The sequence below is a fragment of the Salvelinus fontinalis genome, chromosome 19 (genome assembly GCF_029448725.1).
Source record: "Salvelinus fontinalis isolate EN_2023a chromosome 19, ASM2944872v1, whole genome shotgun sequence".
NCBI classification, from domain to species: domain Eukaryota; kingdom Metazoa; phylum Chordata; class Actinopteri; order Salmoniformes; family Salmonidae; genus Salvelinus; species Salvelinus fontinalis.
In genome coordinates, this window is record NC_074683.1 from 47,007,061 (window position 1) to 47,034,102 (window position 27,042).

Genomic DNA, 27,042 nt, shown 5'->3' on the forward strand with positions numbered 1-27,042 from the left:
TGGAGACCACTGTGATCCTGGGGACCTTCAATGCTGCAGAAATGTTTTTGTACTCTTCCCCAGATTTGTGCCTCGACACAATCCTGTCTCGGAGTTACACGGACCATTCCTTCAACCTCATGGCTTGGTTTTTGCTCTGATATGCACTGTCAACTGTTGGACCTTATATAGACAGGTGTGTGCCTTTCCAAATCATGTCCAATCAATTGAATTTACAACAGGTGGACTCCAAATTGTAGAAACATCTCAAGGATGACCAATGGAAACAGGATGCACCTGAGCTCAATTTCGAGTCGCATAGCAAAGGGTCTGAATACTTCTGTAAAAGTTTAGTTTTAATACATTTGCAAACATTTCTAAAAACCTGTTTTCGCTTTGTCATTAAGGGGTATTGTGTGTAGATTGATGAACAATTGTTTTTAGTTCATCCATTTTAGAATAAGACTGGAACGTAACAAAATGTGAAAAAAGTCAAGGGGTCTGAATACCTTCCGAAAGCACTCTCTCAACAAATGGATCCTAAATAGCAGAAGTGGATGAGTATGTGAAGTAGCTATGTGAATAATAATATTGATGCATATCACCATGATGCCTATTTTTGTGCTATAAGAAAAACAAGTAATATTCGATTAAATATGTTATCATTGACGTCATGAAATTATCAAATGAGTCTTCTTTATTGTGCTCATTTTACTATAATTCAGAAATGCAAATACACACATACACTACAAACCACTCCGTTGCACTCAGCTCTGCGGACATACTCTCTCTCAAAAAGAGTCTCTACACTGGGCCAACTGTTGATCCTAGTCTGACTGGCGTCCGTATCTAAGCACACATGCACACACTGCTCCTGTCTTTGTATTCATAACACACACTCTGACAGACAGAAAGCCTGACTCACTGGATCTCTATGTCTCTCTGTGTATTTGTCAGTCACCATGGAATCCAGCTGTCCAACACTGACTGAAGCAGGCCCGATGTGCTCCATCAGCAGCGAACAGCAGTTGGTGGAGATGTTTAACTATACCTGTGGGGACCAGCAGTCCCCACAAGAATAGTAAACAAACAAAAATTGGACCAACTGGTAACATTTTGTGAGATCAAATGCTATTTCTAGGGGGGTTAGGTTAAGGTAGAATTGGTGTCAGAATTAGGTTTAGGGAAAAAAGGATTTTGAATGGTTATAAATTGTTAAACAAGTGTGTGTGTGTCTGCACGCACGTGCATGCGTGTTGTAGTGAGGATGACCGAGTGTGCATGTGAAAGTGTAAGTTAAGGTCAATGGGGTCCAATGACTGAGTGTCGCACACACTCTGATGAGCTGTGAGGGGAACCAGCAGAGCCCAGTCAACAGAAGAGGATTCCTGTTGAGTCAGAGCTGGGCTCCCTTCCAAAACTACAGAATTATCTAGTCGCATTGGGGAGAATTGTCAGACAATCTTTGGAGTGGAGCCGCAAATGACTACTCCACTCCACTCCACACATTTCTTGTTAACAAAGTATAGCTTTGGCAAGTCGGTTAGGGCATCTACTTTGTGCATGACACAAGTCATTTCTCCAACAATTGTTTACAGACAGATTATTTCACTTGTAATTCACTGTATCACAATTCCAGTGGGTCAGAAGTTTACATACACTAAGTCGACTGTGCCTTTAAACAGCTTGAAAAATTCCAGAAAATGATGTCATGGCTTTAGAAGCTTCTGATAGGCTATTTGACATAATTTGAGTCAATTGGAGATGGACCTGTGGATGTAGTTCAAGGCCTACCTTCAAACTCAGTGCCTCTTTGCTTGACATCATGGGAAAATCAAAAGAAATCAGCCAAGACCTAAAAAAAACAATTGTAGGCCTCCAAGTCTGGTTCATCCTTGGGAGCAATTTCCAAATGCCTGAAAGTATCGCGTTCATCTGTACAAACAATAATATGCAAGTATAAACACAATGGGTCCACACTGCCGTCATACCGTTCTGTCTCCTAGACATGAACGTACTTTGGTGCGAAATGTGCAAATCAATCCCAGAACAACAGCAAAGGACCTTGTGAAGATGCTGGAGGAAACAGATACAATAGTATCTATATCCACAGTAAAACGAGTCCTATAGCGACATAACCTGAAAGGCCACTCAGCAAGGATGACAACATCATGTGGGGGTGCTTTGCTGCAGGAGGGACTGGTGCACTTCACAAAATAGATGGCATCATGAGGAAAGGAAAATTATGTGTAAATATTGAAGCAACATCTCAAGACATCAGTCAGGAAGTTGAAGCTTGGTCGCAAATGGGTCTTCCAAATGGACAATGACCCCAAGCATACTTCCAAAGTTGTGTCAAAATGGCTTAAAGACAACAAAGTCAAGGTATTGGAGTGGCCATCACAAAGCCCTGACCTCAATCCTACAGAAAATGTATGCGCAGAACTGAAAAAGCGTGTATGAGCAAGGAGGCCTACAAACCTGACTCAGTTACACCAGCTCTGTCAGGAGGAATGGGCCAAAATTCATCCAACTTATTATGGGAAGCTTGTGGAAGTTCAACAATTTAAAGGCAATGCTACCAAATACTAATTGAGTGTATGTAAACTTCTGACCCACTGGGAATGTGATGAAAGAAATAAAAGCTGAAAGAAATTATTCTCTCTACTATTATTCTGACATTCACAAAATAAAGTGGTGATCTTAACTGACCTAAAATTGAATTTTTACTGGGATTAAATGTCAAGAATTGTGAAAAACTGATTTTAAATGTATTTGGCTAAGGTGTATTTAAACTTCCGACTTCAACTAATATATATATTTTTTTTTCACACACACAGGCTCTTAACTAGACCAGTCCAGCTCCCAGCCTTGTTGACACTCAGTAGTGTGTGTTTGTTGTACGTTAACCCCATGCTTACCTGGTCATTAAGCTAGTCTGTAAGTGAGTATCGTGAGTGAGAAGTAAATTAACCCCATGCTTACCTGGTCATGAAGTTAGTCTGTATGTGAGTGAGTGAGCATGAGAGGTGAATTAAAACCATGCTTACCTGGTCAAAGAGCTGTTTGCCGGTGGTGTTGGGCTGAATGGCAAACTCCAGCTCTGCATCCATGGTGGTGACACGCACATTGATCTATACACAGACACACATGTTAACATCCCCAAAGAAACCTTTATATGCGTCACAAAGCCCACGTGGCAGGCTGCTTCCCCCTCTACCCCTCAATCAGTCTACTCAGCTGCACCTCGTCCCCTTTATCTCACAGCTGGAGAGGAGAGAACACATATTGTTAATGTATACAGCAGCCACGACTGAACTCAGTACACTGCATGGGACACACCACTGCATGGGAATTAGAGAGAGAGAGCCAGGAGCTATAGCCTAATGTGTGTTCACATGGATGATGGATTTAATTAGACTGTGTTGAGTGGGCACCTGTGTGCAGTCTTCTGCTGAAGACGTGAGGGAGAGTGTGTGTGTGTTCCACTGCTTATCATTCCTCTATAAATATCCCTATCCTCTTGTAGGACATCTACACACACACACACACACACACACACACACACACACACACACACACACACACACACACACACACACACACACACACACACACACACACACACACACACACACACACACACACTCTCACTCATTTCCTAATTTGGGTCAACTACCCCTTTAAGTTGAGCAACGATGTGAGCAACGATGTAGCCACAAACATGAAGACGAAAACACAATAACAAACATCAACTCCTGTCCAATTCACACGATACAGCTCATATGACCAAAAAGAAGCCAGAAAGTTCTCCGGGCCAGAACCAACGTGAGTCACACTTGCTCTGTTTAAATTATCCTCTCTATCTCTGTCCCCCCCCCCCTCTCTCTCTCTCTCTCTCTCTCTCTCCTCTCTTCCCCAAAGCAAAGTCTCTGAGCTTCACAGAAAGAGGGAACCGATAGCAGGGATTTGGCACCAGAATAGCAGCAGCAGCCATTTGTCTGTGCCATTTAGTGCATGAATGAGTAAACATTACTTGTACAGAAACAGAACTCTGTGGGTTTGAATTATTCACCGCTTTAAAAAGTAAATCCTCTATGCCTGAGGAACTTGAAGAGGGAATATTGCAGTGTCGTTCTGTTCTAGGAGCTGAGAGGTGGGCCAAATACAGAGACGGAAAAGGGAAGAAAATAAGTGTTACAGATTTGCACCAGGGGCAATAAACAATCAAATGCAATCCAGGACATCATAAGTATGTTATGTCGTCGCAAGAGATAAAAGTCATACGACCTTTTACCCATTAATGAAAACACGCAATCTTAATCCCACCTATGGAACACAGAGGCCTCAGAACAACTGCAACAAGTCTCGTACCCAAACATCAAGACACATTTAGCCCATTAAAACTATATGGGTCATTTGTAGCTTCAGTCCAAATATGTGGCCATCTATCTCCCTTCCAGTCAGTGTGTAATAACTTCCCTTGCTCCAGTGTGTGTGTGTGACTGCAGCAAGTCAGGCCCAGCCAGCAAGCAGCAAGGCAAGAAGCTGTGTCCTGATAAAACCCCAATGAGGAGGAGAGGCTGGCATGGAGAGAAGAGGAGGATAGGCTGGCATGGAGAGAAGAGGAGGATAGGCTGGCCCCTAGCAATAAGAAGTGTGACAGAGGGAGTCTATATCCCAGTGCATAGTTAGCTGACAGCACTTGCCTGAGGATATAAAGTACAGTACTGGACAGTAGCACCAACAGAGAGGAAGCCGGGGACAATGCACTAGTAGTGAGAAGTGTAAACGCAGAAATAGATTCTTGAAGAGCATGCACACATTTAGAGCAGTGTGCACAAGCAGAGGATGGGCCTCATGAGTGTGCACTTGGAAAGAGGATCTATCAGGAGCATGCACAAGGAGAGAGGATCTATCAGGAGCATGCACGAGGAGGGAGGATCTATCAGGAGCATGCACGAGGAGAGAGGATCTATCAGGAGCATGCACGAGGAGAGAGGATCTATCAGGAGCATGCACGAGGAGAGAGGATCTATCAGGAGTGTGCACAAGGAGAGAGGATCTATTAGGAGCACGCATGAGGAGAGAGGATTTTAAGTAAAGAACAAATTCTTATTTACAATGACGGCATTACCCAGACAACGCTGGGTCAATTATGCGTCGCCCTATGGGACTCCCAAGCACGGCCAGTTGTGATACAGCCTGGAATCGAACCAGGGTATGTAGCGATGCCTCTAGCACTGAGATGCAGTGCCTTAGATCTTTTTGGTGCTTCCGAGTGGCGCAGCAGTCTATCAGGAGCGTGCACGAGGAGAGGATCTATCGGGAGCATGCAAGCACTGGTGTAAAGTACTTAAGTAAAAATACTCCATAAGTAGTTTTTGTTGGGGTATCTGTACCTGTACATTTGTATCTGTACATTTACTTCAATACATCCTGAAAGAAAATGATGTACTTTTTACTCCATACATTTTCCCTGACACCCAAAAGTACTCGTTACATTTTGAATGCTTAGCAGGACAGGAAAAGTGTCTACTTAAAACACTTATCAGGAAAACATCCCTGGTCATCCCTACTGCATCGGATCTGGCGGAGTCATTAAACACATGCTTAGTTTGTAAATTAAGTCTGAGTGTTGGAGTGTGCCCCTGGCTATCTGTAGAAAAAAAAATATGGTGCTGTCTGATTTGCTTAATATAGGGAATTTACTCCTACCTACATGTACAAATTACCTTGACTAACCTGTACCCCCGCACATTGACTCGGTACCGGTACCCCCTGTATATAGCCTCATTATTGTTATTTTATTGTGTTACTTTAGTTTATTTAGCAAATACTTAACTCGATTTTCTTAAAACTGCTTTGTTGGTGGCCTCCCGAGTGGCCGTGACTGGGAGTCCAGCATAGTCTGGAATAGTGGTGGGTTTGGCCGGGGGGGGGGGGGGGGGGGGGGGGGGGGGGGGGTTATTGACTCATCACACTCTAGCGACTCCTTGGGGCAGACTGGGTGCCTGCATGCTGAATTCGGATGTCAGGTGGACCATGTTTCCTCCGGGCGGATGTTAAGGAGCGCAATTTGGTGGGTCATGTTTCAGAGGAAGCATGACTCGACCTTCGCCTCTCCTGAACCCGTTGGGGAGTTGCAGTGATGAGACAAGAACGCAATTGGATATCACGAAATTGTGGAGGAAAAGGGGGTAAAATACATTGTTGGTTAAGGGGCTTGTAAGTAAGCTTTTCACGGTAAGGTCTACACCGGTTGTATTCGGCGCATGTGACAAATCAAATTTGATTAATACTTTTACTTTTGATATTTAAGTATATTTTAGCAATTACATTTACTTTTGATAGATTTAAAACTAAATACTTTCAGACTTTTACTCAAGTATGATTTTTTCTGGGTGACTTTCACTTGAGTTGTTTTCTATTAAGGTATCTTTACTTTTACTCAAGTATGACAATTGGGTACTTTTCCACCACTGCGTGCACGAGGAGAGAGGATCTATCAGGAGTGTGCACAAGGATGACATATCAAATAAAAGGTTATTTGTCACATACACATGGTTAGCAGATGTTAATGCGAGTGTAGGGAAATGCTTGTGCTTCTAGTTCCGACCATGCAGTAATCTAACAAGTAATCTAACCTAAGAATTTCACAAGAACTACCTTATACACACACAAGTGTAAAGGAATGAATAAGAATATGTATATAAAAAATATATGAATGAGAGATGGCCGAACGGCATAGGCAAGATGCAGTAGATGGTATAGAGTACAGTATATACATATGAGATGAGTAATGTAGGGTGTGTAAACATTATATAAAGTGGCATTGTTTAAAGTGGCTAGTGATACATTTATTACATCCATTTTTTCATTATTAAAGTGGCTAGAGATGTTGGCAGCAGCCACTCAATGTTAGTGATGGCTGTTGAACAGTCTGATGGCCTTGAGATAGAAGCTGTTTCAGTCACTCGGTCCCCGCTTTGATGCACCTGTACTGACCTCGCCTTCTGGATGATTGTCACGACAATTTTCAATCCCAATGATAATAACTAACAATTATTTAAGCTTTGACTAATCCCGAGGTTTGTAAAACCCTGGGTTTAATAACAATTAGGCAAAGACTCAGCTTATGCAAAAGGTCCGTAAAGTTTATTCACGAGAACGTTCTAAAATGCCATTTTATAACTCATACGCACATACGTACATACACACAAACAGTAGGTTTTCACTTCCAACTGGCAGTTCAACCCGCCCGAGATTAGAGGAACCTTGACAGGACTCCCTGTCCTGTCGTAAGATTCTCAGAGTTCTAACCAGGTCAGGTCATAAACATTTTAAATTGTTCTCTGTGTTTTCTTAGTCACACACACACATTTCTACTTGTCTCGACCAAACTTTATTAGACTGAAGTTTATAATTTTAATTCATTATACATATTACATAATGAATAATTAGACAAACGTAATTATTAGATTATATACGTTACATAATCTAAAGGGTGGAATTCTTTAGTCATTACCGTACCAGGCGGTGATACAGCCCGACAAGATGCTCTCGATTGTGCATCTGTAAAAGTTTGTGAGTGTTTTTGGTGACAAGCCAAATTCTTCAGCCTCCTGAGGTTGAAGAGGCGCTGCTGCGCCTTCTTCACCACACTGTCTGTGTGGGTGGACCATTTCGGTTTGTCCGTGATGTGTACGCCGAGGAACTTAAAACTTCCCACCTTCTCCACTACTGTCCCGTCGATGTGGATAGGGGGGTGCTCCCTCTGCTGTTTCCTGAAGTCCACGATCATCTCCTTTGTTTTGTTGACATTGAGTGTGAGGTTATTTTCCTGACACCACACCAGGGCCCTCACCTCCTCCCTGTAGGCCATCTCGTCGTTGTTGGTAATCAAGCCTACCACTAGTGTTGTCTGCAAACTTGATGATTGAGTTGGAGGCGTGCATGGCCACGTAGTCATGGGTGAACAGGGAGTACAGGAGAGGGCTGAGAACGCACCCTTGTGGGGCTCCAGTGTTGAGGATCAGCGGGGTGGAGATGTTGTTACCTACCCTCACCACCTGGGGGCGGCCTGTCCGGAATTCCAGGACCCAGCTGCACAGGGTGGGGTTGAGACCCAGGGTCTCGAGCTTAATGACGAGTTTGAAGGGTACTATGGTGTTAAATGCTGAGCTATCAGGAGCGTGAGGAGAGATGCGCTATGCTAGAAGAGCATGAACAATTAGAATGGCTGCTAAAGAATTGCAGTAGGTCAGGTATTATTAGAGGATGTTGACATGGTGGTGGGTCAGTGAATGAGCAGGTCAGGACAGAGCTGTCAGAGTATTAGCGGGTTACGGGTTTGGTGTGTATACACAGTACTGTATCTATGTTTGTGTTGTGGATGTTAGATACGGTTAGGAGAGGCTGTATGAGGGGCTAGTGTATACACAGTACTGGGTCTATGTTTGTGTTGTGGATGTTAGGGTTAGATACGGTTAGGAGGGGCTGGTGTATGGGTCTATGTGTTTTGTATGTTAGGGTTAGGAGGAGGCTGTATGAGGGGCGGGTGTATACAATGCCTTCGAAAAGTATTCACACCCCTTGACTTTTTCCACATTTTGTTACGTTACAGCCTTATTCTACAATTATTATTTCCCCCTCTCAATCTACACAATATGCCCCATAATGAAAAAGCAAAAATGGGTTTTTAGAAAGTTGTGCAAATGTATAACAAATTTTTAAAAATGGAAATATCACATTTACATAACTATTCAGACCCTTTACTCAGTACTTTGTTGAAGCACCTTTGGCAGAGATTATAGAATCGAGTATTCTTGGGTAAGACGCTACAAGCATGGCACACCTGTATTTGGGGAGTTTCTCCCATTCTTCTCTGCAGATCCTCTCAAGCTCTGTCAGGTTGGATGGGGAGCGTTGCTGCACAGCTATTTTCAGGTCTCTCCAGAGATGTTGGACCGGGTTCAAGTCCGGGCTCTGGCTGGGCCACTCAAGGATATTCAGAGACTTGTCCCGAAACCACTCCTGCGATGTCTTGGCTGTATGCTTAGGGTCCTTTTAGAAGGTGAACTTTCACCCCAGTCTAAGGTCCTGAGTGCTCTGGAGCAGGTTTTCATAAATAAAATCTTACTGGTCACACGCGCCAAATACAACAGGTGTAGACCTTACAGTGAAATGCTTACTTACGAGCCCCTAACCAACAATGCAGTTAAATAAAAAATAATATGAATAAGAAATAAAAGTAACAAGTAATTAAAGAGCAGCAATAAAATAACAATAGCAAGATTATATACAGGAGGGTACCGGCACAGAGTCAATGTGCGGGGGCACCGGTTAGTCGAGGTAATATCTACAGTCGTGGCCAAAAGTTGAGTGACACAAATATTAATTTCCACAAAAGGTTTGCTGCTTCAGTGTCTTTAGATATTTTTGTCAGATGTTACTATGGAATACTGAAGTATAATTACAAGCATTTCATAAGTGTCAAAGGCTTTAATTGACAATTACATGAAGTTGATGCAAAGAGTCAATATTTGCCGTGTTGACCCTTCTTTTTCAAGACCTCTGCAATCCGCCCTGGCATGCTGTCAATTAACTTCTGGCCCACATCCTGACTGATGGCAGCCCATTCTTGCATAATCAATGGTTGGAGTTTGTCAGAAATAGTGGGGTTTTGTTTGTTTGTCCACCCACCTCTTGAGGTGTGACCACAAGTTCTCAATGGGATTAAGGTCTGGGGAGTTTCCTGGCCATGGACCCAAAATATCGATGTTTTGTTCCCCGAGCCACTTAGTTATCAATTTTGCCTTATGGCAAGGTGCTCCATCATGCTGGAAAAGGCATTGTTCGTCACTAAACTGTTCCTGGATGGTTGGGAGAAGTTGCTCTCGGAGGATGTGTTGGTACCATTCTTTATTCATGGCTGTGTTCTTAGGCAAAATTGTGAGTGAGCCCACTCCCTTGGCTGAGAAGCAACCCCACACATGAATGGTCTCAGGATGCTTTACTGTTGGCATGACACAGGACTGATGGTAGCGCTCACATTGTCTTCTCCAGACTAGCTTTTTTTCCAGATGCCCCAAACAATCGGAAAGGGAATTCATCAGAGAAAATGACTTTACCCCAGTCCTCAGCAGTCCAATCCCTGCACCTTTTGCAGAATATCAGGCTGTCCCTGATGTTTTTCCTGGAGAGAAGTGGCTTCTTTGCTGCCCTTCTTGACACCAGGCCATCCTCCAAAAGTCTTCGCCTCACTGTGCGTGCAGATGCACTCACACCTGCCTGCTGCCATTCCTGAGCAAGCTCTGTACTAGTGGTGCCCCGATCCCGCAGCGGAATCATCTTTAGGAGACGGTCCTGGCGCTTGCTGGAATTTCTTGGGCGCCCTGAAGCATTCTCCACAACAATTGAACTGCTCTCCCTGAAGTTCTTGATGATCCAATAAATGGTTGATTTAGGTGCAATCTTACTGTCACAGTTGCGTGTATAAGTGGCAGGGAAGTCAGGCGCAGGAGAGTCAAATAGAGTGTAGAATGGAGTTTTTTAATTATAGTCCCAGTAACCCGCTCCATAACACTCATAGGAAAACATAAAACAAATATGGGTACGATGACCCGTCGCACACCTATACACATAAACACAACACTTGACAAAGAACAATCTCTGACAAACACATGAAGGGAAACAGAGGGTTAAATACACAACAGGTAATGAATGGGATTGACAACAGGTGTGTGGGAAGACAAGACAAAACCAATGGAAAATGAAAAGTGGATCGATGATGGCTAGAAGGCCGGTGAAGTCGACTGCCGAACACCGCCCGGACAAGGAGAGGCAACGACTTCGGTAGAAGTCGTGACACTTACTGGCAGCAATATCCTTGCCTGTGAAGCTCTTTTTGTGCAAAGCAATGATGACGGCACATGTTTCCTTGCAGGTAACCATGATTGACAGAGGAAGAACAATGATTCCAAGCACCACCCTCCTTTTGAATGTTATTCGAACTCAATCAGCATGATAGAGTGATCTCCAGCTTTGTCCTCGTCAACACTCACACCTGTGTTAAACGAGAGAATCACTGACATGATGTCAGCTGGTCCTTTTGTGGCAGGGCTGAAATGCAGTGGAAATTTTGGGTAGGTGATTCAGTTCATTTGCATGACAAAGAGGGACTTTGCAATTAATTGCAATTCATCTGATCACTCTTCATAACATTCTGGAGTATATGCTAATTGCCATCATTCAAACTGAGGCAGCAGACTTTGTGAAAATTTATATTTATGTAATTCTCAAAACTTTTGGCCACAACTGTATATAGAGCTAGATAGAGCTCCTGGGGCCCAGTCAGTACATCAAATAATACACACACACACCTGCAGTCACAGACAAAGGAAGGAGCTCTCAGTATCGCCAGAGAGCCAGAGAGTTAAATAGAAAACACACGTCTCTGGCTCTCTTTCTCAGACCATACCACTGTTGTCTTCAACAGTACACTAGGATAGACACACACACACACGTCAGAGCATCATCTGATGGTCTGAAGCTGGACTGTCTGAGGCTGGTCAGAGAGAAAAGCCTCTTAACACAATCACAGGTACACCTTGTTCATGTCCAGACTGCTGTCTAGAAGAGACAAAAACTGGGTTCAGATGTACTGTATGCACTGTGTCTGTGTGCTTCAATGGTGGGCAACAACGTGGCAGACACCTTGCGGGATGGTTTAATGTAAATGTTTAAAAACCTGCCCCACACCACTAAATCGGGATTTAAACATTGACGGGGGCACAGAAAACAATTTATGTAGGATTAACCTCTTAGGCTGTGAGATGAATAACACTGCATCATTAACACGATGGACCACAATGACACGGAGGAGTTCTGACATTGGAGCTACAGGACCTCAAATCTTGCACATAGACCACTTTTTCCCCTTCAGCACAGTGGTCCAATTGAACACGACAGTTCTATGTATTGTATACATAGAATTATGATGTGGCGTGGATGCTGGTTTTGGAGATAATTATGATGCTCCACAGGGGAGACAGACTGAGGGTTAGGGAGGAATGGAGCTTTGTAAATATCCTTTCCTTTGTGTCGTAGCAGTGACACCCATCCTATAGCCAAAAATAGCTATTTCTGTGAGGAAATAGTTGAATATGTTCGTGTGTGTGCGCAATCGAGACCAAGAGAGAGCGAGAGAAACTGAGCAGGAGACGAGAGAGACTGACAGAGGAGAAGAGCAGACGGAGCAAGATGTCTCAGAAGTGATAGGAGCTAATCCCAAACTGACAAACCACATGGAGAGCAGAGCAGTGCACAGTGAATACTAGAAACCCTCATTCTCTGACTGCTATACATACAGTAGACACGTCTGCTAGCTAGGGTCGGGGTCAATTCCGTTTCTGTTCAGCCAATTCAGGAAGTAAATTGGAAATGGGTTAGAAAAATTAGGCAGAAGAACAGATACCATCTCTATGCAAGCAAGTTTGTGTGTGTGTTTTCGTTCAGTACCAGACAGGCCTAATTAAATGCACAGCTGTTTGTTGCTAAGCCGGTCACCAGGGGCTTTAAGGCAGAGGACCAGACTTGGGCTTTACTCCTTTTCACCACTCATCCATCCTACTCCGGCACACCCTTCACCTTCCCATCATCTACTTCCCCCCACTATAACTCACCACTCCTGTCCCCTCTTCCTTTCTCCTCTCTGCCTTCCTCTCACCAATCCAGTCCTTTCTTTTCATCGCCTTTCCTGTCATCTCCACTTCTTATCTACCCTCAGGCCTCTCCCGTCCTTCCCCTCTCCATCGAGGCAGTCCCATTATCTCCAGGTCCAACAGAGCTAATCCCCACAGCCTGGGCCAAAGAGACATCATCCTAACTGAAAGGTGGAGGACAGAGACAGAGAGAGAGAGAGAGAGAGAGAGAGAGAGAGAGAGAGAGAGAAAGAGAGAGAGAGACTAGGAGAGGAAGACAATAGAAAGGGGAGGACTATAAGCACATCAAAAGGTAGAGAAAATGAGGAGCACGGGAGAGCGAAGGTAGAAGTGGGGAGTGGAGGATTATGTAGAGCTTACGTTTTACTATGTGTGTGGGCTAAGGAGAGGTGGAGGGAGGGAGGGGATGGGTGAGTGAACTTCACACCTGATAATTAGATTTAGTGACTTGGATAATTCCCATTATATTAATGAAAACGGGGTTATGAAATATTTAAAGCCTGACTGTGTGTGATTATATTAATGAAAACGGGGTTATGAAATATTTAAAGCCTGACTGTGTGTGGCATGGTCGGCGGGCACAGGCGTGCTGGTGTGGAGCAAAGAGTTGTGAGATGAACCAGAGGGGCAACCTGCAAAACGCCTCAATAAATCAATAATGCATCAAGTCCCACTGCACCCCACACCATAGCTCTACAATGGTGATACATGCTTACAATCCACGCACTTGCAGTATACAGATCTGGTCACATCCTAGTTAAATAAAGGTTAAATAAAAAAGGTTAAAAAAAATGTATCTAATAGAGAAATATCTAACAGTGATATTTACAGTAACAGTGAAATGCTTACTTACGTACTCTTCCCAAAAATGTAGAGGGGGAAAAAAGGGAAATAGGAAAATAATAAACAAGGAATAAATACACAATGAGTAACGGCTTTATACACTGGGTACTAGTACTGAGGCGATGTGCAGAGGTACGAAGTAACTGAGGTAGATATGTACATATAGTTAGTGATAAAGTGGTTAGGCAACAGGATAGATGTGCAGAGGAATAAAGTAATTGAGATAATTATGTACATATAGTTAGTGATAATGGTTAGGCGACAGGATAGATGTGCAGAGGAATTAAGTAATTGAGGGAGACATGTACATAAAGGTAGTGATAAAGTGGCTAGGAGACAGGATAGATTTGCAGGAGTTCGAGGTAATTGAGGTAGATGTGTACAGTTGAAGTCGGAAGTTTACATACACCTTAGCCAAATACATTTAAACTCAGTTTCACAATTCCTGATATTTAATCCTGTCACGTTCCTGACCTGTTTTCCCCTGTTTTTGTGTTTGTTTAGTATGGTCAGGGCGTGAGTTGGAGTGGGTATTCTATGTTGTGTGTCTAGTTTGTCTGTTTCTGTGTTCAGCCTAATATGGTTCTCAATCAGAGGCAGCTGTCAATCGTTGTCCCTGATTGAGAATCATATATAGGTGGCTTGTTTTGTGTTGGGGATTGTGGGTGGTTGTTTCCTGTCTCTGTGGTCTGCACCAGATAGGACTGTCTCTGTTTTCACGTTTGTTGTTTTGTATTGTTGTAAGTGTTCACAGTTCGTTAAATTAAACATGTTGAACACTAACTGCGCTGCATTTTGGTCCTCTCCTTCATCCCAGGAAGAAAGCCGTTACAGAACCACCCACACCAACCCGGACCAAGCAGCAGCAGGAGAGGCAGCAGCAGCAGCAGCAGCAGCAGGAGAGGCTGCACTATTTGGAGGAATGGACATGGGAGGACGAATTAGACGGCAAAGGACCCTGGGCAGAGCCAGGGGAATATCGCCGCCCCAAAGAAGAGCTGGAGGCAGCGAAGGCGGAGAGGCGCTATTATGAGGCGCTAGCACGGCAGAGCGGCTGGAGGCCCGAGAGGCAGCCCCCCCAAAAAACGGGGAGTGTGGCAGAGTCAGGAGTCAGACCTGAGCCAACTCCCCCTGCTTACCGTAAGGAGCCGGTCAGGGCGGAATTGGAGGTGAGCGACGCAGAGACAGTGAAAGAGTTAATGGGGAAATTGGAGGAGAGAGTTATGAGGGAGGTGCTGGTTTGGTGCATGAGGCACGACATCCGCCGACTGAACGTGTCGGGGAGTTGATGTCACCGGGAACAGCTCTCCATACTCGTCCTGAGGTGCGTGCTAGCCATCTGGTTAAGACTGTGACAGCCTCACGCACCAGGCCTCCTGTGCGCCTCCCTAGCCCTGCACGTCCTCTGCCAGCTCGGCGCTACAGCTCTCCCAGCCGTGCTTCCAGTGGAGAGAGAGGGCGTCGTACCGGGCAGGCACCGTGTTATGCGGTGGAGCGCACGGTGTCCCCGGTGCGTGTGCTTAGCCCGGTGCGCAACATCTCAGCTCCCCACATCTGCCGGGCTAGGGTGAAGATCCAGCCAGGGCGGAGGGTGCCAGCCCTGCTCTCAAGACCTCCAGTGCGCCTTCACGGTCCGGTCTGTCCAGTACCACCAGTGCCTACACCACGCACCAGGTTTCCAGTGCGTCTCCAGAGCCCAGTTCCTCCTCCACGCACTCTCCCTGCGATGCGTGGCTCCAGCCCAGTACCTCCAGTTCCGGCACCACGCACCAGGCCTCCTGTGCGTCTCCAGAGTCCTGTACGCACGGTTTCTTCTCCCCGCACTCGCCCTGGGGTGCGTGCCCTCAGCCCGGTACCACGCACCAGGCCAATAGTGCGCCTCGAGATTCCAGTGTGCCCTGTTCCTGCTCCCCGCACTAGCCTTGAGGTGCGTGTCTCCAGTCTGGTAACACCAGTTCCGGCACCACGCACCAGGCCTACTGTGCGCCTCAGCAAGTCAGAGTCGGTCGTCTGCCCAGCGCCGTCTGAGCCATCCGTCTGCCCAGCGCCGTCTGAGCCATCCGTCTGCCCAGCGCCGTCTGAGCCATCCGTCTGCCCAGCGCCGTCTGAGCCGCCCGTCTGCCCAGCGCCGTCTGAGCCGCCCGTCTGCCCAGCGCCGTCTGAGCCGCCCGTCTGCCCAGCGCCGTCTGAGCCGCCCGTCTGCCCAGCGCCGTCTGAGCCGCCCGTCTGCCCAGCTCCGTCTGAGCCGCCCGTCTGCCCAGCGCCGTCAGAGCCGCCCGTCTGTCCCGAGCCGTCAGAGCCGCCCGTCTGTCCCGAGCCGTCGGGGCCGTCCGTTAGTCAGGAGCCGCCGGAGCCGCCAGCCAGTCAGGAGCCGCCAGCCAGTCAGGAGCCGCCGGAGCCGCCAGCCAGTCAGGAGCCGCCGGAGCCGCCAGCCAGTCATGAGCCGCCAGAGCCGCCAGCCAGTCATGAGCCGCCCTCCAGTCATGAGCCACCTTCCAGTCATGAGCCTCCTTCCAGTCATAAGCTGGCCTTCCAGTCATGAGCTGGCCTTCCAGTCATGAGCTGGCCTTCCAGTCATGAGCTGGCCTTCCAGTCATGAGCTGGCCTTTCAGTCATGAGCTGGCCTTTCAGTCATGAGCTGGCCTTTCAGTCATGAGCTGGCCTTTCAGTCATGAGCTGGCCTTCAGTCATGAGCTGGCCTTCAGTCATGAGCTGGCCTTCAGTCATGAGCTGGCCTTCAGTCATGAGCTGGCCTTCAGTCACTGCCCCTCCAGTCATGAGCTGCCCCTCCTGTCATGAGCTGCCATTAGTCCGGAGCTGCCTCTCTGTCCGGAGCTACCTCTCTGTCCGGAGCTACCTCTCTGTCCGGAGCTACCTCTCTGTCCGGAGCTACCTCTCTGTCCGGAGCTACCTCTCTGTCCGGAGCTACCTCTCTGTCCGGAGCTACCTCTCTGTCCTGAGCTACCTCTCTGTCCTGAGCTACCTCTCTGTCCTGAGCTACCTCTCTGTCCTGAGTTCTCCTCTATTTAGGAGGGACCTTTGGGAAGGTTCCTAGACCAGGGTCGGGGGCGAGGGTCGCCACTCAAAGGACGCTAAGGAGGGGGACAAAGACAATGGTGGAGTGGTGTCCTCGTCCTGCGCCGGAGCCGCCACCGCGGACAGATGCCCACCCAGACCCTCCCCTTGAGTTTTAGGGGTGCGCCCGGAGTTCGCACCTTGAGGGGGGGGGGGGGGGGGGTTCTGTCATGTTCCTGACCTGTTTTCCCTTGTTTTTGTATTTGTTTAGTATGGTCAGGGCGTGAGTTGGGGTGGGCATTCTATGTTGTGTGTCTAGTTTGTCTGTTTCTGTGTTCAGCCTAATATGGTTCTCAATCAGAGGCAGCTGTCAATCGTTGTCCCTGATTGAGAATCATATATAGGTGGCTTGTTTTGTGTTGGGGATTGTGGGTGGTTGTTTCCTGTCTCTGTGTTTGTGTTCTGCACCAGATAGGACTGTCTTGGTTTTCTCGTTTGTTGTTTTGTATTGTTGTAAGTGTTCACAGTTCGTTAAATTAAACATGTTGAACACTAACTGCGCTGCATTTTGGTCCTCTCCTTCATCCCAGGAAGAAAGCCGTTACAAATCCTAGTAAAAATTCCCTGTCTTAGGTCAGTGAGGATCACCACTTTATTTTAATAATGTGAAATGTCAGAATAATAGTAGAGAGAATGATTAATTTCAGCTTTTATTTCTTTCATCACATTCCCAGTGGGTCAGAAGTTTACAAACACAGTATACTGTATGGTAGCATTGCCTAACTTGGGTCAAACGTTTTGGGTAGCCTTCCACAAGCTTCCCACAATAAGTTGGCTGAATTTTGTCCCATTCCTCCTGACAGAGCTGGTGTAACTGGGTCAGGTTTGTAGGCCTCCTTGCTCGCACACACTTTTTCAGTTCTGCCCACAAATGTTCTATGGGATTGAGGTCAGGGCTTTGTGATGGTCACTCCAATCCCTTGAATTTTGTTCTTAAGCCATTTTGACACACATTTGGAAGTATGCTTGGGGTCATTGTCCATTTGGAAGACCCATTTGCAACCAAGCTTCAACTTCCTGACTGATGTCTTGAGATGTTGCTTCAATATATCCACATAATTTTCCTACCTCATGATGCCATCTATTTTGTGAAGTGCACCAGTCCCTCCTGCAGCAAAGCACCCCCACAACATGATGCTGTGCAAAGCACCCCCTGTGATTCACAGTTGGGACGGTGTTCTTCAGCTTGCAAGCCTCCCCGTTTTTCCTCCAAACATAACAATGGTCATTATGGCCAAAGAGTTCTATTTTTGTTTCATCAGACCAGAGGACATTTCTCCAAAAAGTACGATCTTTGTCCCCATGTGCAGTTGCAAACCGTAGTCTGGCTTTTTATGGCGGTTTTGGAGCATTGGCTTCTTCCTTGCTGAGCGGCCTTTCAGGTTATGTCAATATAGGACTCGTTTTACTGGGGATATAGATACTTTTGTACTGGTTTCCTCTAGCATCTTCACAAGGTCCTTTGCTGATGTTCTGGGATTAATTTGCACTTTTCGCACCAAAGTACGTTCATGTCTAGGTGACTGAACGCGTCTCCTTCCTGAGCGGTATGACGGCTGCGTGGACCCATTGTGTTTATACTTGCGTACTATTGTTTGTACAGATGAACGTGGTACTTTCAGGCGTTTGTAAATTACTCCCAAGGATGAACCAGACTTGTGGAGGTCTACAATTATTTCTTTCTGAGGTCTTGGCTGATTTCTTTTGATTGTCCCATGATGTCAAGCAAAGAGGCACTGAGTTTGAAGGTAGGCCTTGAACTACATCCACAGGTCCATCTCCAATTGACTCAAATTATGTCAATTAGCCTGTCAGAAGCTTCTAAAGCCATGACATAATTGTGTCATGCACAAAGTAGATGTCCTAACCGACTTGCCAAAAGTATAGTTTGTTAACAAGACATTTGTGGAGTGGTTGAAAAACGAGTTTTAATTACTCCAACCTAAGTGTATGTAAACTTCTGACTTCAACTGTACATATAGATAGGGATAAAGTGGCTAGGCAACAGGATAGATAATAAAAGGGTAACAGCAGCATATGTGATGAGTCAAAAGAGATAGTGCAAAAATGGTCAATGTATATAGTTAACCAATAACTACCCGGACTAACTATTTAGCAGTCTTGTGGCTTGAGGGTAGAAGCTGTTCAGGGCCCTGTTGGTTCCACCTGGTGTAGAGGTCCTGGATGGCAGGGAGCTCGGTCCCAGTGATTTACTAGGCCGTACACACTACTCTCTGTAGCGCCTTGCGGTCAGATGCCAAGCAGTTGCCATAGCAAGTGTTGATTCAGCCAGTCAAGATGCTCTCAACGGTGCAGCTGTTTAACTTTTTGAGGATCTGAGGACCGATGCCAAATCTTGCCAAAGAGATGTTGTCATGCCCTCTTCACAAATGTGTTGGTGTGTGTGGACCATGATAATTCCATAGTGATGTGGACACAGGAACTTGAAGCTCTCGACCTGCTCCACTACAAGTCATGTTGATGTGGGCATGCTCAGCACTCCATTTCCTGTAGTCCACAATCAGCTCCTTTGTGTTGCTGACATTGAGGAAGAGGTTGTTGTCCTGGCACCACACTGCCAGATCGCTGACATCCTCCCTTTAGGTTGTCTCATCGTCGTCGATGAGGCCTACCATCATCATGTCGTCGGCAAACTTAATGCTGGTGTTGGAGTCATACACGGCCACACAGTCATGGATGAACAGGAAGTACAGGATGGGACTAACCAGGCACTCCTGAGGGGCCCCCATGTTGAGGGTCAGCGTAACGGATATGTTGTTGCCTACCCTCACCACTTGGGGCAACCCGTCAGGAAGTCCAGAATCAAGTTGTAGAGAGATGTGTTTAATCCCGGGTTCCTTAGCTTAGTGATAAACTTGGAGGGCACTATGTTGTTGAACGCTGGACTGTACTCAATGAACAGCATTCTCACATAGGTGTTCCTTTTGTCGAGGTGGGAAAGGGCAGGGTGGAGTGCAATAGAGATTGTGTCATCTGTGGATCCGTTGGGGCAGATGGTGTTGATGTGCACCATTTCATGGCTACAGATGTAAGTGCTACGGGCCGATGGTAACCTGTCTAAATGACTTTGGCGTTCTTGGGCACAGGGACTATGGTGGTCTGCTTGAAACATGTAGGTATTACAGCAGGGTCAGTGAGAGGTTGAAAATGTCAGTGAAAACACTTGTCTGCTGGTCATCGCACGCTCTGAGAACACGTCCTAGTAATTTGTCTGGCCCTGCGCCCTTGAATGTTGACCTGTTTAAAGGTCTTACTCATAACAGTTATGGAGCGCGTGATCACACAGTCGTCCGAAACAGCTGGTGCTCTCATGCATAGTTCAGTGTTGCTAGCCCCAAAGCGAGCATAGAAGGTATTTAGATAATCTGGTAGGCACGTGTCACTGCACTGCTCATGGATGGGTTTCCCTTCCTAATCCGTGATAGTTTGCAAGCCCTGCCACGTCCGACAAGCGTCAGAACCGGTGTAGTAGGATTTGATCTTGGTCCAGTATTGACACTTTGCCTGTTTGATGGTTCAAGGCATAGTGGGATATCTTAAAAGCATCCGGATTTGAGTCCCGCTCCTTGAAAGCGGCAGCTCTAGGCTTCAGCTCAGTGCGGATGTTGCCTGTAATTCTTGGCTTCTGTCTGGGATATGTAGGTAAGATGCACTTATTAATGAAGCCGGTGACTGAATACCGGAACATATTTCAATCTGTGCTAGCGAAACAGTCTTGTAGCTTAGCATCTGCTTCATCGGACCACTTCCGTACTGAGCGTGTCACTGGTACTTCCTGTTTGAGTTTTTGCTTGTAAGCAGGAATCAGGAGAATAGAGTTATGGTTAGATTTGCCAAATGGAGGGCGAGCTTTGTATGCGTCTCTGTGTGTGGAGTAAAAGGTGACAAGTACACACACACAACAAACAAACAAACAAGTACTCACACACAGAGAGAGAGAGACACAGACAAAGAGACAAAGACACTGCTAACCAAGCAGAGCCATTGAGAATATTATTCAGCCCCTAGACTTCCTGCTGTGTCCTCCCATAGGTTGTCCCTCCAAATCTAGTTAATAAGGAACCCCTTTACAGCAGACAAAAAAACAGGCACACCTTTGGACACCTATTGAGTGATGTAAGAGGAATAATCCCCCATTAAAACATGCCCAGAAGAAAGAAAAGGTCCTACACAGAAACCCACTGATGTAATGGAGTGCCCCAGGCAATCTAGAGAGGCCAGAGGTCCCTATATCCACCCTTTTAAGAACACAACAGACCCGTCTGCCTCGCTCCCCCAAAACACACTGCACCATGATGGAGGCATTATTTACTCTCACCATGTCTTTTTGTGGAGTGTATCTGGAGGGGTCACTTAGACAGAACCTCTTACAGTAAGTGCAGACAACAAAACGTCTGAATGACAGGCCACGGTATTACAATGCATTTAGTCTAACAATATGTAAACATATAAAAATGTTTGATGAACATCTTTCCCCTAAGGGCATCTTGGGGATTAGTTGGATAATGTATTGCCCAATCAGCAAAATGTGAACAACGGTCTCTCTATCAATCTCTTCCTCTCTCTCCATCTCTCATTCCCTTTCAGTCTTTCGCTTTCTCTATCCATCTCTTTGTCTCTCTCACTCTGAGTCTCTGTCTCCCTTTCGCTCTTTTGTTCCCCCTCTCTTTATCGCTGTGCTTTCCATTCCGTTCTCTCCTCTTCCCCTTTCCAAGAAGTGGAGGTGGCCCCATTCTAATTCCTCTCCAGTGTGTGTCTGTGTATGATGGAGTAGCCATGTCTGTAGAGTAGAGGGTTTACAGTGCTTATGTAAGATCTAGACCACAGGGAGACTGACTGACTGACTGACTGACTGACTGACTGACTGTCTGTCTGTCTGTCTGTCTGTCTGTCTGTCTGTCTGTCTGTCTGTCTGTCTGTCTGTCTGTCTGTCTGTCTGTCTGTAAGCTCTGAACCTGTTAGAGACACAAGAAGCCTGTGTGTGTTGTTCAACAGAGTAGAAAGAGGGCTTTGTGTTTTCTACAAACAGGTCTGAAGTGGGTAATCAGGATTGTGTTTGTACTTGGTGTGCGTTTTTGTTTGTGTGCTTGTTTGGGGGGAGGGGGGTGCGTGCATGTGAGCATTTGTTACAGTTAGGTTAAATGTGTTTTAACAAGTGGCTGTGATTCATGCATGGTTTGACTGATACTTTGTGACAAAGCCTCAGGTGTTGAGGTGGAAAATACATTGTGAAATCTCACAACATAACCTGATCATTCACTTCTCCCGTGAATATTGTTATATTCCTTTATACATCTTTATTTGTTTCCTTTATTTATTTCCTTTCTCCTGAGGTGAGTCTTACCGGTTTGGGCATCTTTGTCCTCTCTCCAGCCTTGCCCTTCCGCTGAGAAAATGCAAACAAAAGGTCCTCCGCCTCGTTGCCTCGCCCTGGGCTCCACCGCCTGGAGGAGTGAGCAGAACCGTTATTATTAACACACACATATATATATAACAGAGACCCACATGGAAAAAATACTACAGTTTACTATAGAATATTACAGTACTTACTATAGAATTATATAGTAAACTGTAGTATACTAAACTACACACTGTAGTAAATACTACAGTAATGTTCGTAAAAACCCTACTTTTTAAAACTATAGTAAATACTACAGTATTCAATTTGAATATACCCTGCCCATTCCCTTTCCCCATATCGCAATTTGTGCCACCTGAGAGTGAGAAACTTACAGAAAAGTACATACCATACATTGTGTCCCTACAAGATATTGAAAAGAGCTGAAAATCTGAACTATTCATTAAGACCCAAGTCCTACCTGCCTACAGGTTATAGGGGAAAATATATTTTATCGACCTGTGACTTCACCACCCATCTCAGGGCAGCCATAACCTGTGACTCTGTGAGGTCATAAACTAGCATCTTGTGCCAAACACAGGTACTCCCTGTAAAGCCAACTCACTCAAACTTGCCTGGCAGAGAAAATATATAATGTGTTACCTGACCCCTCTATTCACCCAAAGCCGGAGGGTCACTCTCAAACGGACACAGCTTCCAGGTCACCATTCATGCAGAAACAATGAGGCTCTGCTCTCCACACACACACACACACATACAGTGGGGAGAACAAGTATTAGATACTTATACTTATGTCATGCAATAAAATGCAAATTAATTACTTAAAAATCATACAATGTGATTTTATGCATTTTTGATTTTAGATTCCGTCTCTCACAGTTGAAGTGTACCTATGATAAAAATTACAGACCTCTACATGCTTTGTAAGTAGGAAAACCTGCAAAATCGGCAGTGTTTCAAATACTTGTTCTCCCCACTGTATATATACTATCTCTCTCCCTTCCCTCTGCCTTTCCCTCTCTCTCTCTCTCTCTGATGCAATAGCTTAACAGAACATGGCATATAGGGCTCATAAAATGAATGACATGCTTCACAGTAAGAGGCTCTGTCTGTGTACCCCTCAAAAATCATGTTTCCCTCCTCCCCCTTCTTTCACACTTTCACTGCAGTTGTACAAGCAAGAGCAAAGAGGTTACTAAACACATGTGCCAGTGGGTTTAGTGTGCATTTGTGGTGTATGTGTGTTTACCGAGCTGATGGCAACATCTCCAGCTGTGGTGTGAATGACACTACATAGGGTATACAGACAAATGATATGTTGCACCATTACAACAGCTGTGACAACAACTGTACTAGGCTCTCCTTATGAGGCATTTCAACTTCTGGAAAGTTGTAGGAAAGGCTGACAACGTGTAAGGCCTAATTCAACCCCCTACTGATACAGCCATAGGAGAGCAGAGTCTGGTGAACCATCCCCTACCTATTTAACCATAACAAATAGTGTTTTATTGTAATATCCTGTATTGTCTGGTTCATTTCCTGATTAATACAGTCCTTTGTTTCAGGGTTATCACGTTGGAATGACAGGGATGAGATTTCCCTGAGGCCGCTGGGAAACCAAATGCATCGCCAAGGTAACCAGATAGTATCAGTCTGTGACCCTGCCAGAGATGTCAGTCATGCTGGTTCAGAACACCCTGTACAGACTGTCACAGAGCAGGGCCTTATCTTTGCTACCTCTATAGGTTTACTGTACAGCGGTGTGTGAGGAGGCACACATGTGGAAGAAAAAGTGTCTGACATTTGAAATTGAACACATTAAATACAAGTATACGATCAGTGTTGTGTTCAGTTGCATAACCATGAGAAAAATATGGTTATGTATAAATGTTTAATGTATAAATAGTAAATGTACTATAGTCTTCCAATATTCAACTGGAGGGCAGTGTCCATGTCCAAGACTTCCACAGGCACAGGATTATTCACCATACTATAGTACTGGAAGAAACATAAAACCTGCAGTAAAAAGGATCATGTTGGTAAGTCCTTTCTTAAATGAGTTGTAACCATAGAGAATGATGGAGGCCTCTAGTGGCCAAAAGGCAATTTTAGCATGAGCATGAGAGCTTCCAACATGCTTCCACTATTTTAAAGTAGTCAAAGTAGTAAACTGGGTGGGAATTGCTATGTGTTGTAGGCTCAATGGTGCTGCCCACGCTGACACAATCCATAATGGCACAGACAAAGATGAGTCCTCTATCTATTTCTATGGTTGTAACGCAGCCCCACAGGAAGGATGAACTGAGCAACAGGAGGGTTTGAGTGACAGGGGCAATGGCCAATAAAATATGGTGTCCCACTGTGACAGGCCTAATTAAAAGCGTCGTCATAGCATCTGTTTCTGCCAGATGGTTTTACAAGCACCGTTATATGCTGCCAGGTCGCGCACTTCGAGTGGTGATATTCAAGGTCATGTTTGCCCCCCCCCAAAAAAAATACATTAACCCATATTGTCCTTTGTAGAATCTGAAGTATTTGTCGCTGAGCGGAGACACGTGGAATTTGAATTAAGCTACTACCACAAAACATTTCTAAAACCACAGAAGAACTCCACCGGCCACCTTGGGGACCTGGTCGCGAGTGCGCAAAATAGGCTACAATGTAACAAGAAACGGTTACAAATACTGCACACGTATAATCAGCACCTGCAACAAAGTTGCAAACCGTTGTTTTTGTTATGGCTCAAATGAGGGCATGTCACAGTTGTCATGAAAACAAACCAGGTAGTAGCCTACTTTCATTAATCTCATAGATTAAAAATATCCTAAATTAACACTGAACATTGAAAGCCTTATCTATGATAGCCTAAAGTGAATTAAATGTAACGTTAAGGTGAATGGAAATTACCAATTAGTTTGATGTTCGGTCACAGACAACCGTAGTGACATTTAACTGGTAACTTAGAGAACTTTTGAAATGTTTAACACTTAAAAGTTGTCCTATGGTCGATGAACCGTATGATCAGTAATGTCCTTGAATTAAACATTGAACATTATACCAAATGTTTTCACAATTACAAAAAGACGGGCTATAGAGAGAGCACATATATTATAGTTTACTGGAGCGGGTTTATCTTGGTAACAAGTCTACATTACGACAGCTATGGTCGACCACAGAGCAAATTCCCTTTATTCTGAGCTGTTTAGGAGCCACCAGCGAATAAATGCACCCGTTAAAAACTCACCTCAGTTGATCAGTTGAACTGCGTTCTAAAAACGGTAAACTGTCTCCCCGGGCCCACTGGGTAGCCTACTTTAAATCCCACGCGACCAAAATAGACCGAGTTGTTTCCCGTTAGACACCCCGCTATGTATAAAGCGACTGAGCCAGTTTCACCGCGGAGGAGGAGATGCAGTCAGTCAATATGGCCGTCGGACTTTTACGGTGCGGCGCGAGGCGTGGTTCATTGATGGAACACGCTCACTTAAAACTGGGTTGAGAGAGGAACATACACAAGCACAACATAAATGTGATGAGTCAACTTCAAAATGTCTAGCCTTAACTTAACCTACAATAACCTGAAGGTAGCCCATAGAAAGATGGACTAGAGACAACATTTAAAATATTTCTGAACAACTAATGCTTTTATATAAGTTGTGTTGAGATCAGTTTCAACGCAGTGTTTCTATGAATCACATTTTTCAAGGGGCAAAATGTCGTAAATGTGTCTTTTAATTTAGGGGTTTCCGGGGATAACATATGGCTGACTGCAAAGATCTGCTTGTGAGGATGAGACTTTAGAAACATAAGACCTATCAATTTAGACACTGAGGTATTGTTGTTTTTCATGAATACATTACTGTATTACCAAGGAGGGTGTCAACAGGAAATGTGACTCACAGATGCTTCAACATAAAGCACATACTAATAATGAGAAAATATGACTGCAACCGAACTTCTCTGTGTATCTAGGCCAAGACACCTATCCTCACACCCTTCTGAGAATACAATAAGCCTACATTTAATGCACATATTTCAAACATGTCCTGCTTTACACACACTCTTCTCCCAATCACACAGTCTCAATTCAATTCCAAGGGGCTTTATAGGCATGGGAAACATGTTTACATTGTTTATTGTTTATTTCACTTGCTTTGGCAAAGTGAGAAGAAACAAAAAACAACAAAAAACTTTAAAAGAAATGTACAGTAAACATTGCACTCAAACGTTTCAAAAGGATGAAGAAGTTTAAAATGTTATATTAGCAGCTATGTACAGTGTTTTTAACAATGTGCAAATAGTTTTAGTACTAATAAATATTGGTTTTATTTACAATGTTTGTGCTCCACTGGTTGTCCTGTTTTCATGGCAATGGGTCACAAATCTTGCTGCTGTGATTGCACGTTGCGGCATTTCGCCTAACAGAAATACTGTAGGAGTTTATCAATGTTTCATTTGTTTTCAAATCCTTTGTGGGTCTGTGTGATCTGTGGGAAATACAGTGCATTCGGAAAGAATTCAGACCCATTCAGTTTTTCCACATTTTTTTTGTTCTGTTACAGCCTTATTCTAAAATAGATAAAATATTTTTTTCCTTCATCAATCTACACACAATACCCCATAATAACAATGCGAAAACAGTTTGTTTTAAATGTTTTCAAATGTATGAAAAAAATACCTTATTTACATAAGTATTTAGACCCTTTGACTGGTCCACCTGTGGTAAATTCAATTGAATGGACATGATTTGGAAAGGCACAAAACTGTCTATATAAGGTCCCACAGTTGACAGTGCATGTCAGAGCAAAAACCAAGCCATAAGGTTGAAGCAATTATGCGTAGACCTCCGAGACAGGATTGTGTCGAGGCACAGATCTGGGGAAGGGTACCAAAAAATGTCTGCAGCATTGAAGGTCCCCAGGAACACAGTGGCCTCCATCATTCTTAAATGGGAGAAGTTTGGAACCACCAATACTTTTCCTAGAGCTGGCTGCCCGGCCAAACTGAGCAATTGAGGGAGAAGGTCCTTGGTCAGGGAGG

General features: G+C 45.0%; 1 protein-coding gene across 3 annotated transcripts in view; it reads right to left on the reverse strand.

Moving 5' to 3' along the window:
- LOC129816855 (radixin-like) overlaps positions 1–25,453 on the reverse strand; it is a 38,630-nt gene extending 13,177 nt beyond the window's left edge. Inside the window, exons 1-5 of one of the 3 annotated variants that reach the window (XM_055871788.1) lie at positions 25,247–25,453; positions 22,645–22,731; positions 21,988–22,087; positions 12,666–12,868; positions 3,030–3,113 (exon numbers count right to left, since the gene is read on the reverse strand). In XM_055871788.1, coding sequence (XP_055727763.1) covers positions 3,030–3,113; positions 12,666–12,746 — 165 coding nt within the window. In that variant the 5' untranslated portion in view covers positions 12,747–12,868; positions 21,988–22,087; positions 22,645–22,731; positions 25,247–25,453. The remainder of the gene's footprint in view (positions 1–3,029; positions 3,114–12,665; positions 12,869–21,987; positions 22,088–22,644; positions 22,732–25,246) is intronic. The other 2 variants (XM_055871787.1, XM_055871789.1) reach the window with 2 other exon arrangements.
- Between the last annotated feature and the right edge of the window lie 1,589 nt (positions 25,454–27,042).